This window comes from Pollicipes pollicipes, unplaced genomic scaffold (assembly GCF_011947565.3).
Source record: "Pollicipes pollicipes isolate AB1234 unplaced genomic scaffold, Ppol_2.1 Scaffold_7231;HRSCAF=8579_pilon_pilon_pilon, whole genome shotgun sequence".
Taxonomy (NCBI): Eukaryota; Metazoa; Arthropoda; class Thecostraca; order Pollicipedomorpha; family Pollicipedidae; genus Pollicipes; species Pollicipes pollicipes.
In genome coordinates this window covers 17,236,277-17,251,702 of record NW_023597034.1, presented here as the reverse complement: position 1 = coordinate 17,251,702, position 15,426 = coordinate 17,236,277, and the positions used below count along the sequence as shown (strand labels likewise).

The 15,426-nt window shown below is 50.8% G+C and overlaps 1 protein-coding gene across 1 annotated transcript; it reads right to left on the bottom strand.

Moving 5' to 3' along the window:
- Positions 1-6,494: 6,494 nt before the first annotated feature.
- On the bottom strand, positions 6,495-7,755 carry LOC119109788 (fumarylacetoacetate hydrolase domain-containing protein 2-like). The gene is made up of 2 exons (XM_037233542.1): positions 7,705-7,755; positions 6,495-7,139 (listed from the first exon to the last, which is right to left on the bottom strand). The coding sequence occupies exons 1-2, from the start codon at positions 7,753-7,755 to the stop codon at positions 6,495-6,497; spliced, it is 696 nt and encodes a 231-aa protein (XP_037089437.1).
- Positions 7,756-15,426: the final 7,671 nt, after the last annotated feature.

Below are 15,426 nucleotides of genomic sequence, written 5' to 3'. Positions count from 1 at the left end.
ATCATTTTCAAGATTATGACCATAATCCTGGCCATCTGGTTAAGGCCAGTCTCAAACCCAATATTAACCCATGCCTTCGACCAAGTACAGTTCCTTCTATGCAACTGGACATCGCCGGCACGCCGAAGTATGTGTGTGCTTAAAAGGAAAATCCCCGTCTGTTTTATGCAGAAAGCTTCGAACCCGATTCACAGTCACTAATGTATGCAGAATCTATGCAGCTCTGTGCGGTTTGTAGACTACAATACGAGATTCAAGCGAGAGTTTCCAACCATGACCTTGTTTACAAAGTGGGGCCTGGCTACCACACAAGTGGTACAGCCATCCATGCTACACGGGCGAAGGGGGGTGAGGGTCAGGGACGTAGCCAGGGTTTGTGACGGGGGGAGGGTAAGTTTGCGCGAGCGAATCTCAGCTCCTTTGACAGTACATCTACGCACAGTGAAGTAACCAACAAACCCCACCGTTAAAACATACAGTACCTAGCGCATCAATGAGCTTCCAATATTGGTTTACCCTGGTGCCTTTAAACAGTCCTTTCACCTGCGTACCGTACATGTTCACTCGGCTTTTTGTGAGTCTTGTTATTTATGAATCACTTTTGGGCTGTTCGTGTTACTGTTCACGGCTGTGTCTGATATTTCAAATAAAGACTGTTTGGCTGGTCACCGAAGTCGGGGAAAACATGCAGAAATATCGTGGTAAAAAACTGCTGCTGTGCCTAAGCCACAGGCCTTGAACTCCATGGGCAGAGACGAATGGAGGTGGGGGGGGGGGGGGGGGGGGGGGGAGGGGCCTCGGAGGGCTGCGCTGTTCTCGTGTATTTTTGCATCGAAAAACAGTAATGGCGGCGCCAGCCCCCTGGGGCAGCTGATGCAATGAAAGAGACCATGAAATGGGCCCATCCATGCAGACCCGTGGTTATGGGCAGCAGCGGCAAATATCAGAGTGGTGCACGCAGTACAGTACTCGTCGGCCGTTGACCGTCCCTCTTACCCGCTCGGATTATGTCACGCTGAACCACAAAAAGGTGGTTGTGTATAAAAACAAGCATGCGATAACGAAACAGTGGGTATGTCCAGGTCCAAGACGTTTTACTGTGGTAATGAAAAACAAAACTGGTGACTTGTGAAAGGGTCTGATTAATGCGCCTGTTAGGTACGCGGAAATGACTGTTTCGTTGTTTCGCAGATCCAAGATCCAGCTGTGGTGGAAGCGGCAGCGCATACGGACGACGTGGAGGCCGCCTACCAGCAAGCAGCCGCGATGCCTCCGGTGCCCGTCCTGAACGAAGTGAACGAGGACGACGGGTTCAACGAGTCGGGCAAAGGCAAGCCCCATAGCGGTGACGGCGAAAGAACCGAAAGTGGCCCCCGCTGCGGCAACGAGATGGACGGGGTCAACATCGAGCACGAGACGCTAGCCTTCGTTGCCGGCTTCATGGCGGCCAAGTGCAAACGCCTCGATCCAAGTATGGAACTGTCGAACCGGAGGGTACCACCCAGCTATGTGCCAGACAGCTGGATACACACGATTAGCCAGGATGGTCTGATGGTGCCGTTACTGGCCTGGACGGGCGTTCTCGAGGCTTTCGAGATCGTGTCCCAACTAGTGATGGCCGAGGCATAGACCGAGACATTGGTATCGTGGACCGCCTCACAAAGCTCCTGCTATAAAAGTTTTGCGCGGGACAAGCGGATTGCTCGGAAGCTGGTGAAGACGCGCATCCGTCTGCTCCTCAGATGGCTTAATCATGCTGGGGCTGAGCGAGCTGCTGCCAGGTGCGCAGCTCAACAGGTGCGACATCAGGTGGACAGCGCGAAGTGAACATCGCTGTGCTTATGTGAGCGCACGTAAGTGAGCTTAAGTGAGCATAGTTATGCCTTCTTTTTTGTCTTGCATGCTTGTGTGTCTGTCTGAGGCATAGACGGTGCCTTCGCACATAAGCGTTTGGGTTGTTTCAGACTGGTTATCATGTCGCATAACTGTAGATTGAAGTTGAAAAATCTTAAGTCGCGTTTTCTGCTCCCCCCCCCCCCCCTGATTATTTTGGTCCTCGCCAAGTGTGCACAATGAAGTGTATGCTGGGCGCAAGAATCGTTTTAGTAAAATACGGCGAATCATGAGTCATACTTGTGTTCGATAAATTGGCTGCATGGCGTGACAGATATGATCTTGATTAACGCCGTGCGCCACGACCTTCGGAGGCTTCGTGGCATAGTTGATGCAATGTGCAATGTCTACAATGTCCTACGTTCTACCAGGCAGCATACCACTTCCGTCGTCTCAAATTGCCTCAATCGCACACCATTGCAACCCGGCGCGTCATTATGTATAGTGCTGAGGCTCAACGCGACAGGTCGGATGATGATCCTGGTGCTGCTTGGTCCTTCCTTTGGCGGTGTCTGGACCTTAAGCAGGCTCACCAATCTGCATTTAAGCAGCTGTAGATAGGTTAACTTCAATGCATCGCCAAAGATTCAATGTTTGGCATCCTAAGCACTTGGTTCCTTGGCCTATATTCGCTGTTTTATAATCAGCGTGCCAGAAATCCCCTTTCCTGTTCCCTCATAGTACTTTTTGAAGTGCCATGTGGCGACCACCAGATGCATCTGTTAGCAGGTGCACCGGTGTAGAATACGCGAAGGTAATTCAAGCGGTGTGGCGATGCCAGTCTGACACTTTGTGACGTCACTGCAATGGTGAAAAAGTGACGGAAAAATCCCCGGATGATCACACCTCATTACATGGCCTTGAACTGTTCTAGTGACGAGGTCGCCAATCAAGCCGCATTGCATTTTATGATCCTTGGCCCAGTTTCATATTCGATATTCAGCGGACTCCTTATAATGGCCTTAAACTCTGTGAATGTGAACAGATGCAGTTTAATCTTTGAGCATAATGAGCACAAAATATTGGACCGGTACGCCTTATTACCGGAGATTCATCAATATGAAAGATCACAATACAAAATGTAGACTCCTTTAATTCTTTCAAAACTGCGCACACTTTTAGATGTTGAACTCATTACGAATAACATATAGTTGGACCGGTACGCTTTATCAGAAAAGTTATAGATTTTTAAATGTCAAGGTCGCTGAGGTATCAAACATACATTAGGCATGGACCACATTTTCCTCATCCTCGACTCAGTCTCACATTCGATATTCAGCGGACCTTTAAGGTGGAACTGTAAATTATGGACAAATGTATCCTAATTTCCCGAGTAAGTTCCGAGGAACATTATTCACATGGATTAGGCAGTAGCGTAAACCTCATTCCTCGGAGAAAACCAAGAGAATGGAAATATGGTTGGGTTGATGTTTCGGCAGCATGTCGTTATCGAAACAATAGCAGACGTGAATTCAAAATTGCCTGCCGATGAACCTACTCGATTTTTCGTTTTTTTTTTAGCAGCAAGCCACAGTTTTTACAGGACACCAACATTCATGGGATTAAACAAAGAGCCATCGTCAGTCATTGCCACGATACAGTCCCTATCTAATAATTAGAATGCGCGAACATACGCATACATGCAAACGAATTCAAGCAAATAGGCATCACGCACCACGCTTCACCCAAACATGCAAGAGAGTTGAAGTAAACAGGCATCCCACATCGCGCCTCAATTATGCATGCAAACGGTTTCAATTGAACAGGCATCGCACATCATGCGTCAGGCATCACTTATTCATGTAAACAATTTTAAGCTAGCACACATCACATATAAAGGCACATATCACGTTCGCATGAGCGGCCGTGATGAGCCCTGAATGGTGAGATTTGGTCGCCGACTTTTGATACGAGTGGATCCACTTATTTTCATGTCTGGGTGGTCCTGTTCTCTGTGCTACAGAGCACAACACCACCCAGTTATTCTCATGTTTGGGTGGTTCTGTGCTCTGTGTTATAGAGCACAGAACCATCCAGACAGTAAAATAAGTGAATCCGTTCTTATAAAAAGTCGGCGACCAAATCTTAACATACAGGGTTCATCATGACAGATCATGCAAACATGATATGTGCCTTTATACGTGATGTGCGCTAGCTTAAATCGTTTACATATGTAAGTGATGCCTGTCGCATGATGTGCGATGCCTGTTCAATTGAAATCGTTCACATGTATAATTGAGGCGCGATGTGTGATTCCTGTTTACTTCAACTCGCTTGTATGTTTGAGTGAAGTGTGATGCGTGATGTCAATTTGCTTAAATTCGTTTGCATGTACACGTATGTTTGCGTATTCTAATTCCTGGATGGGGACTTTATGGTGGTAATGGCTGGCAGTCGCTCTTTGTTTAATCCCCTGAATGTTGGTGTCTTGTAACAACTGTGGCTTGCTGTTTCAAAAAAGCCTGAAAAATCGAGTAGGATCATCCATAGGCAATTTTGATTCACTTCTGCTATTGTTTCGATAAAAGCATGCTACCGAAATATCAACCCAACTATATTTCCATTCTCCTGGTTTTCTCCTAGCGATAAGACCAGTACTACTTACCTTAAATTTATTCGTGTAATGAGCATATGATTTTGGACCGGTACGTCCTATTGCCAGAGGTATGTCACGATGAAAAATCGCTGTAGGAATGCGGACTCCTTCAATTCCTTCCAAACTCGGAACTTTGGTAGATATGAACCTCCTGATTATGATCAATGCAGAATCTTGGACCGGTACACTGCATCACAGAAGTTACAGCTTTTCCAACGTCAAGGTCGCCAAGACGGGCCCTGCCGCGTTTTCTTTAACGTTGAACGTTGGTTCAGGGCCTCATTCGGTTCGGCTCGCTCTTTAGGTTGGCGTCGCTGGTATTGCCACGTGACGCCGCCGACGGCCGCCGCCGGACGCTGCGCGTCGTCACGTGGTCAGGTCAGCTCCTGGACGTAGATGGCGGGGCAGATACCGGCGGTGCCGTTCAACTCTTCAACCACCAGCCGTCCTCCTGCTTGCCGTGCATGCTGATGATGTGACCTGGGCACAGCGAACGAGGTCAGCCCCAGTGAGACGGGGTCTGGGGCAGCAGTACCGAGACGGGCAGCAGCATGAAGAATTGAACTATTGGACATATACGACTATTTTGTCCCATAGTAATGCATCGCACAAATACATCCAGCTGTAACTTCGTGGGCAGATGTTCAGTCGTTTTCGCACGCGAATTCTTAAAGGCTTTGGACCAGACGACGACTCATGCAACTGTTCGGACAAGAGCGTCGCAACCGCTCGCGTCGACGGAGGCGGGAAACAAAAGCATAACCGACAGTGCTCCTGCTTTCGTCCCGGAGTCCGTTACTCTTTCTCTGAGTCAAGGCACATGCAGAAACAAAGCTACAGCCGTCCCGCCAGGGTAGTCGGTGGGGTGGACACCAGTTAGGGCACCGCTGCAGGCGTCAGCAGCGGGTGCCGCCAGCATACCCACTCCTTGATGACGATCTCGTCGTTCACGTTGACGTAATCGCAGAGCACCTTGCAGCGCCCGATGGACGGCGCCGGCTCCACAGGTGAGGGAGACGCCGTCAGCTGCTCACTGGACGAGTCAGCTGGCGGCGGTGATGACGTCAGCGGGAGCTGCGTAGGCGGTAATTATCAATAGGACAGTCGGGAGCTATTCAATAACACCCATGTAACTACAGATTCCGCTGGCACCCGCTGCTCTATCAACAAAGGCATCGCTCTGGCACGGCGGTGCGTACCGAGGTCTGACTTGTGCTGGTTGGAGATGTCATCCGCCTTGCCCCGGTCGGTGGCCCAGTCCGTGGAGTCCCCCGGTGAGAGGTTCAGCGGGTCCAGCCGCACTCAGTTCAGGACCTGGCCGCCAGAGATGCCGCGTGAGCTGTCATTGACACCGAAAGTACAAACATAAACAGTCAGCATACCATGTTATGTTTACACAGCACTGTGACCAATGCAGCCACACAGCTCAGTAGGTTCGGCATGCCTGGGGACTAGGAAGCGGAGAGGCAGGCTCGTGACTATCGGCGCGGGAGATGACCAAGTGACCCTACGCATGCAAGATCAGTAAATTAAAGCGAACGGAGCATGCCTTCAGCTCTATCAAATATGAAAACACTGAAACAACAAATGGATCGACATGCAACACATAACACGAAGACTTGATCTGAATTTAAGTGTTAATGTTGTCATATACGTTACTGAGTATAGCTTGCAATAGGCACTCAATCTGTGACCCCACAGTGGACTGAAATGTCTGCCATGGTAAAGGTTCTGTTCGGATGCTACGATACAAGACGCGACACCGGAATCTAGATGATGCTTCCTGTGCATAATTCCGTTTCTCGTCAGGAAGACTCCATGTGACGTATCGTGTGGTGTATTGCCACATATGGTTCCCCGGTTGGCAGGAATCACACATATGGGATATGGTCACTGGCCATGAGGGCATGAGGGCATCCCATTTACATTCACCCTGATAATGAAATAACGTCCACCTATTTGTGAGACCGTTTCCATCGCGAGAAGCACACACTGATGGCGCCGCTTAAACCACTCGGTTGCGAATGGTGCCGATGCCTTCAACCTGACACTCGACGACATCACCACGCTGCAGGAACTGCGACGGCTTCATGAACACGCCGACGCCGGGTGGCGTGCCTGTTAAGATGACGTTGCCGGGCAGCAGGGTCAGGCACTGCGAGATGTGCGCCACCACCTGATGCCAGTCGAACACCAGCTGGCGTGTGGTGCTGTTCTGGCGCGTGGCGCCGTTGACGCGGCAGGCGAGCGCCAGAGCGTGAAGCTCGAGCGCGTCGGCCGTCACCAGGCTCGGCCCCAGCGGGCAGAACGTGTCCATGGCCTTGCCGAGCAGCCACTGGCCGCCGTTGCGGTGCAGCTGACAGTCCCGCGCCGAGACGTCGTGCGCCACCGTGTAGCCGAATATGTAGTCGGCGGGCTGCTCCCGACTGGCGGCCCGGCAGCGCTGCCCGATCACCACGGCCAGCTCCACCTTCCAGTCCAGCTGGCTCGTCGCCGACGGCAGCATGATGCCGTCCGCCGGGCTGACGATGCAGCTCGGAAACTCGTTGGACACCACCGGCTCGGTGGGCACTGGGTGGTTTTGCTCGACGCGGTGGTTCATGTAGTTTATGCAGATGCGGAGCACCTTGTGCACCTCTTGAGCACCTTGCTGCGTCACCGGCGCGCGCAGTTAGACCTCGGCCAGCGGCACCGTTGGCGCTGAGCTCTCAGCGGCGCGCAGCAGCTCTTGCACGTGCGCCGGCGTCCCCAGCTTCAGCAGCTGCACGGTGCTGGGCGGTAACGTCTCGTCATAGAGCAGCTTCACCGCCTTGTCGCCGTCCGTCAGCAGCCCCAGCCGGCTCCGTGCACTGCACACGGACATCTCATTCTGCAACAGCAACGATGTCGCAACAGTAGCTGCGATGCCGAAGCTCCAGATGTCCACAAGTGACCGGACAACATTGCCTGTCTTGCCGTAACGGTGTCCGGAGCTCTAGCTACCCTCCATCAATCGTCTCACCGCATTGCCTGTCCTGTTGCAACAAAGACCACAGTTCTATTAATCCTCCAGCGCTCCACCACTGGCTGTGTCCCGTGGCCTACCACCACTGGCGTCCGGAATTCGAGCTGTCTGCCAACAGTGGTCTGACCCCTGACCTGTCCCGTTGAGACAGGTTGAATGACGCCGCCGCGCGGTGGGCCTGGGCACGCCACTGTGCGGAGAAAGAGCGTACGATCTCGCAGTTGCGATCCGCGCTGGTCGGGTGGTCCGTGCGGAGCCACATGCCGGTGGGCAAGGTTTTGAATGCGCAGCTGCTTGCTGCGCCCGCAGCTGCCGGCGTGAAATGCAACCAACATGGCTTGGGGCAAGGAGCGACGGCCGTGGATCAGTTTTTGGCAAGCCCGGTCAGTAGTGCTGCGGCTGAATAGACGGACGAGTGACGGTAAGGCCAAGGCTCCCGTAACTGAAGCCGAAGCCATGAGTGCACCTGCTCCAACACTCTATAAGGTCGTTTGGGATATGTTGGGTGAAGTTTGCTGTCACTCAGGACATATTTTCACTGGTACTATCTTAAGTATGGGCCGCATCGCCGGAGCGGGCTTTGTCGCGCCCGCCCACGTGTCTGTCTGCCTGCGTCGTCGACGTCTGTCTGCCTGTGTTGTCGGCGTCTGACAGTCACCAACGCTTGCCCACCTGTATCGACGCTTACCTCCTTGACGTTTGTTAGCCTCTGGCGCCTTAGACATTCCACTCTGACCTCGTCGTCGTTTTCCAGCCTGCCTCTTTATTGGCTGCCGGTGTGGTTTTTTGACGTCTCTTTGTGACGCGAGACGTCTTCTCCCGGTTACGGGGGTCCACAAGTTCAGCGCATTGAGGTTGCCAACCACCCAAGCTAGACGGCTCATTTTCGACGACTCAAATTAAATGCTTGGCTTGAATGGCACGTATGTTAACATCGTCAAACGTTTTCTGGAATCCTTGTTGTCCTCCACCGCTGACTAACTGTGACCTGCATCGGTCACAATGAAGCATGAACTGTCAGCTATATTGCTCTGATAACCTGACCCTGTGGCCTACCCTGTGAGTGCGGTGTTGTGAACAACTATCATCCACTGCCGATCTTACTGCGTGACCCCTCATGCTGCCATAGTGTCCGGAGCTCGAATCTCTTTCCACCGATGAACTTACCGTCCGGTTTGCCCTTGCCCTACCGCGGTGTCTTGAGTTCCAGCTGTTCTCCACCGATTTCCGAACCCCATGACCTGGACTGTTAAATGGTGTCCAGGATGCTATCTGCGAGCTACCTCCATGACCTTCAACCTGCCCTCATGACCTGCAGCCTGTCCCGGTGACCCGTAGCCTGCCCCCGTGATTAGAAACGTGGCCCGTGATCCGCAACTTGGCCAATGAACTGCAACCTGGTCCCATAATCTGGAGACTGACCAGTATGTTGTATCCTGAGAATTTCACCCCTTCCAGCTGTGTCCGAAATTTTAACCGTTTTATCGACCCTGGCGGTGGCTTTCAACTCGCTTACGTCTTTGTGAGCAGACTGCCCGCCGAGGACGTAACAAACCGGACAGCTTGGCAGCCGGCTCGTTCACTAGCCCACTCGGGTCTGGTCACTGCCCGCTGAAGCCGTCCTGTCACTCCGAACCAAGATGGGCCCACTGCAGGGTATAGGGGTCGCGTTTCCAACCACTGGTTTAAGAGAGCACGGCAACAGTGAATAGAAGTTTACGAGCTGTTGGTTTGTGCGGGAGGTGACCAACACGAAAAAAGCGGCGCCTCGTATACGGCGGCAGTGAGTGACAACGTATGCTAACGCGCGTGGCTTGCTCAAATGATCTCGGTTGTTTTATGTACATGGCTTGTACGGTCTCATTACCAGAATGTACGCAGGCATGGAGCTTATAGAGCCAAGCGTCTTATGGTGTTTTTATGACGGAGCTGGGCACAGGACGTGCCTGTTCTGTTCTGCTGTTCGACGTTATAAACCTTCTTCCTCTTGAAGGCTAATTTTTTCATGTGCGAGACGCTATCTTCATGTATTCAGAATATGCGTTTCTCTGGCTGCAGATGCTGTCCTGGGATATATTTCATCGGACGTACATGTTGGAGCCTCTTGTGACTAGCTGAAGCCTTTTGTGCACATATCAGTGGTTCCGCCCCCACTCCGCACCCCCACCCCACCTCCACCCTCCCACGCATACAAACACAACGTGCTACCACTTCACTTCGGACTCCGGGCTAGTGATGCTACCGACGGGTTCGAAGTCCCTGACGTCGGACTGGGAATGCCAGACAAAATGAGGCCCCGAAACAGGCTTATTTTCAACATCGGACTTTGTCTATAACTGAACGTAGCATCAAAGACTGAGTTAATATGTTGATGACGAACACATTCAGTATCGTATTTCCATGTGTAACGAACATGCTATGCCAACATGTTCCGAATTTGTGCTTAAAAACAAACAAAAAACCTCAGTAGCACGAACAAGATTTAAATAATATTTCGATCGGCAATGAGAATTGTCGCATGTCACTCCAAGCACTCCGATGACGTAAATAAGTGACCGTCACTCCAAGGATACCGGGTCTGCGGTTGACACCATGCCAGAAGTTGGCTTTGACCGTGACCAGGCACGGCACAAAGCGCTCAAATAAAATCATCGTTAGATCGCTACTGAAGAAAAAAACAGCGACGATCCTCCCACTTATGTCGCCACTTTACTGCCCGGGACATAGGGAGCACGACGCTTGGGGTAACAGTGCTCTGCGTTCTGCGAACGTGATTGTTCCACGTTGACAACATCAGATAAATCTCACCAGACAAAGCTTCTTGTGCGTTCCATCCGTTGCCTTATGAGCATCATTAATGGCATGCAGCAACATAAACATTAAGCTACTGATTTGGTGAAATTACGGGCTGGTACAACATACTGTAGAAAATACAGACAGCATGCACAATGATACCAACGGGATTTAAAGACACCAGTAAGCACAACCGTATCCACGGATGCCCGTGAAGTTCTTGATTTGTTCAGCGATTTATTCGGCGACGAGTTCCAATCTCTCTGAAAAAGTCTCAATGTGAATCCTGGCACGGAGCATTGAAAATTACCTATACTTTGCAATATCACGTGACATTTGAGGTCAAAAGTTGGTCAAAGGGCGGAGAACTCGATGCCACCCAGAAATCACCGGCCGATTTGAAAACTGCCAGGATCAAAACATTTTTAATTGCAGGAGCTAGCGTCCATCAAAAAGTCGTGACCTCTCAAGGTCACGTTTGACCTTAAAGGATGACCTTGAGAGGCCAGGCCGTCTTGACGGGCGCTAGCTCTTGAACTTGTTAATATTTTGAGACTTTGAGCTTAAATTAGGCCGGTAACGTTTAATTGACATTGAGTTCCTCGTCCTTTGAGCCCGCGTTGAACCTTAAAGGATGACCTTAATAGGTCAGGAAGTATTGACGAACGCTAGCTCTTGAACTTGTGAACATTTTGATGTTTTTAAGGTTAAAGCGGCCGGTAATTTTTTTATTGATGCTGAGTTATTCATTCCTTGAGCCCACGTTTGACCTTAAAGGATGACATTGAGAGATCAGGACTTTTTGACGGACGCTAGCTCTTTCTGTGTTGAATATTTTCATATCTACAAGTTAAAAATCCGCTGGTACCTTTTAGGTGATATGGAGTTTCACGTCTTTTGAGTCTGGGTTTGATCTTGAAGGATGTCCTTGATAGGTCAGGATTTTTATGGCGAACTCTAGCTCCTAGACTTGTAAATGTTTCGATGGTTTTTAAGTTTGAAATTGGCCGGAAATTTTTTGGTGATATTGAGTTCCCCGTCCTTTGAGCCCGCCTTTGACCCCGCAGGGTTGCCTTAAAAGGTCAGGACTTTTTGACGAACGCTAAATGTTCCGCTTGTGAATGTTTTTATGCTGTCAGTTTTGAAATCGGCCGGTAATTTTTAGGTGGTATCGAGTTCCCCGCTCTTTGAGCCCGCCTCTGACCTTGAAATGTGACAATGAGAGGTCAAGACTTTTTGATGGACGCTAGTTTTTTCTGTTTTGAATATTCTCATGTTTTCAAGTTAAATATGGGCCGGTAATTTTTGGATGGTATTCAGCTCCCCGTCCCTTGAGACTGCGTTTGAACTTGAAGGGTGATCTTGAACGGACAGGACTTTTTGACGGACGCTAGTGACGCTAGACGCTCTTGAGCTTGTGAGTATTTTGATGCTTGCAGTTTGCACGTCGTCCGGTATTTTTTGTGATATTGAGTTTCCCGTCCTTTGACCCACCTTTTGACCTCGAAGGTCACACAATGTTGCCAATTAAAAGCCATTTTCGATGTTCTTGTGCCATCATTCGTGTTGAGACTTTTTTCAGAGAAACCAGAGCTCGTCGCCGAATAAACCGCTGAATAGATCGCCTACTTAATGAACACCATACACGGGTGGTTTCACTATCGGAGCTGTTTTCGTTAGTAAACGAAATATGTAAGGTAACACCTCGGGCCAGTTGGTCAGCTGAGCTGTGGTAATCAGCGGAGGAAAGCTGGATGTCCTGGCACGGCAGTGGCGGGACAGGCGCTGACCAAAATATCCGCCCAGGACAGATGAGACTTCAGACGCGGCTGCAACATGCCAGGTTACAGGGCCAGCCTGCAGATCACGGTGCGAGTGCAGACCACGGGGCTAAGCAGGCCGCTGGGTCAGGTTGCGGGTCAACGTGCTGACCGCAGGTCAAGGGGTTAGGTGGTTCATCACAGGATCACGTTACAGGTTAATGAGTCATGTTGCAGGACACTACGTCAGGTTACATGCCGCTGGATCACATTGCAAGTCACGAGGACAGGTTGCAGGATTTCGAGACAGAGTGCAAGTCGCAGGGGCAGGTCGAAGGTCACAGAGGCAGGCTGCAGGCCACGGGCAGGTTGCAGGTCACGGGGGTGGGTTGCGGGTCACGGGGGCGGGTTGTAGGTCACGGGGCAGGTTGCAGACCACGGGGGAGGTTGCAGGTCAGATCTGACGCTCTCTAGCTACGCAGCGCCACTCCACCTCGGCGTACAGCTCTTGAAGTTGATTGCGCCTGGGTTACTGCATCGAGATGTAAAAACTGACCGCCATTCTACTGTGAGCGACAGGCACACCGCAGCGAGTAGCACTGATGCACCCCAGGACCAAGCGATGCAAATGCAGCGTGCCTGTCATTTAGCTCCAGCGGAGCAGTCCCTGGGATCTTTGTTTGTCATCGCAAATCAAACCGGCTAGGCTAGGCTATGGAGCAAGCCGGCTCAGGAAAGCGGTGTTTGGTTTCATGCCATTTCATATGGCAACCTTGGAACACAGCTGAACCAGAACACGCTGCGGATCACGATCGCCCTCAGCGTACACGCCAACTTATGTCCACCACATAAATACAGATGTAGCTTGGAGGCGGGCAGTAAGGGGTATCACGCGCTGACTCGTCGTTTGAGTGCTGGATGACCGCCCAGGCACATGACACTCAATGGCGTGATTAAGCGCTCGTTACAGGCAGGATGAATTCCATCTGTCCCGGAACCCATTGGCATCGGCCGGGGAGACGGTAAAAGGCCCAGTGGGACGACCATTTTCCATATTGCCGTTTGACAAAAGCCTGGTATGGGATGCTGCATCTACCAATACGTTTGCTGCCTCCTCTCTTATTCCTTCTGCGATGGCCGTTGGCGCCGGAGCTAAAGAAGTCGAATGCAGGAAGAACAGAAAACACTCGAGCCTCACTCAGCGGTTTGAGTTCCAACCAGTCGCCTTTGAAATCAGCAGAGACTGCGGCTCATCGACAAGAAATGTTGGAAGTCGTGGGGCTAGGCTGATTTCCTCGTCCGGCGGTAAACGGAGAGTACTTGGCTCTGGCAGCGTCCGACTATTGTCATTTTCTAATGGAACGCAGCCTCAGTGGCACTCACGTTTTAGTCCCTGACCTACTCAAGAGAGTTATGGTCCCGTAATGCCATACACTTATTGCGTTACCAAGATCAGCGTAGAGGGAGCATCTCGAGGCAGTAAACGGCCATTTTAAGCTCACTGAGGAATTGTCTGGGGTCCGAAAAGGGCCCATCTTGGACTAGAAAGGGCCTATTTAAAGAAAGGTGGTCGCCGGTATTAGTTGCAGGCACGGAAAAGGTACGTTTGCGATCTGGAAAGAGCCCATCGTAGGCTCGAAAGGACCCATCTCTCCTCAGAAAAGGCATATCGTAAGTTGAAAAAGGTACCTTGTTGGTACAGAAACGGCCCGGCGATGGCTCGGAGAGGACCCCTCAGGTCTGCGAAGTGTACATCTTCAACCCCGAAACGACTGGTCTCAAATCAGGAAGGGGCCAATTTGGGCAGAGAAAGTAAGCATTTCAGGTTTGGGAATAGCTCATCTCACCTCTCAAGCCTGGTAATAGCCAATCTCTGTCTGGTCGGAAAATGGCTGTCTATCATAGATTCAGGAAGAACCCGTTTCAGGTCCAGGAAGGGTCTATCTCAAGCTCAGAAACGGCCCACTTGTGTTTAGAAATGGTTCATCGTAGACAAGCTCTTTCAAGTTAAAGCTGGGCCCATTCTAGACGGAGAAAGTGAGCATCTCAGGCCTGAGCAAGGTTCATCTCACCCCTCAGGCTCGACAAGGTAGACCAAATCGGAAGCAAAAAGTTTTGACCTGACCTAAAAAGGACCCCGCTGAGTCTACGATGGACCCTTTCCGGACCCGATAGTTTTATTAAAGGCCTTTTCTCTCAGGCTAGAATCAGGTCTGAATACGTTTTGAGGGTTAGGTCTGGCTAGGTCTGGTCTGGAAAAACCCAACCGTAGGTTCAGAAAGCACATGTTCTGCACACAGGCTCCCAAAATGGGGATAAATTAAATATATTAACGTACGTATTGCGTAAAGATAAATCCAAGAATTGTGACCAAAAGAGCTACCCCTGAGACACTCATGCATACATGCGGATGAACGCTGGATCTGACCAGTGACCAGTGAGTGACCAGTAACCAGAGGGACTTAGTGTCTCCCCATCTCGTATGTAGACATGAGTATGAACGCTGGATCTGACCAGTGACCAGCGAATGATCAGCAACCGGAGAGACTTGGTGTCTCCTTATCTCGTATGTATACATGCGGATGGACGCTGGATCTGACCAGTGGCCAGTGAGTGACCAGTAACCTGAGAGACTTGGTGTCTCCCCATCTCGTATGCTTTTATGTATCCAGAAGAAACTGAAAGCCAGGATCCGCAATGGACCTTCGGCAGGCACAGCGGCCCCGACTTCTGATAGACCTCCGGGCAGTGGCGAATCCAGAGGAGCCACGGGCTCGCCTTGGACCGAAGCAGCACCAATGCCGCGTGCAAAGGAACACTAAAAGGCTCATTTCGGATCTACCTAGCCTTTATTTTAAAGAGGCACCAAATTTCAAGGGCACCACAAATGGACCCAAATATTTATTTTTCACAGGCGCAGAATTCCAGGGTCGCCACAATGAGTTTAAAACCTTCATTTGCAAGAGGCATCAGATTCCACAGGCATAGCAATGTTTTGCCTCTCATCCTGACAAAATCCTGGATTAGCCCCTTGGGCCAAGAGGCACTAACGCCTTTATTTCTGGGCGCCATAGCCTTTATTTTCAAGATACTCTTTATCGAAGTGGACCATCTAAAGGACATAAAGCCTTGGTCTCAAAAGCGTTCTGGATCAGCCCGTTCCACGAAAGAGCACCAAAAACATTTACCTCCGGGCAACCATTTTTTAACCTTTTCCTGAAGTACTCAATTCCAGGGGTGCCGCAAAACAGGGGCGGATCCAGAGGAGGGCCTGGGTTCCATGAGGCTTCGCTCCTCGAAAGAGCACCGAAGTCTGATGGTCAAGGGTCACTGGAACCTTGATTTAATAACCACATAACACAACATTTATTTTCACGAAC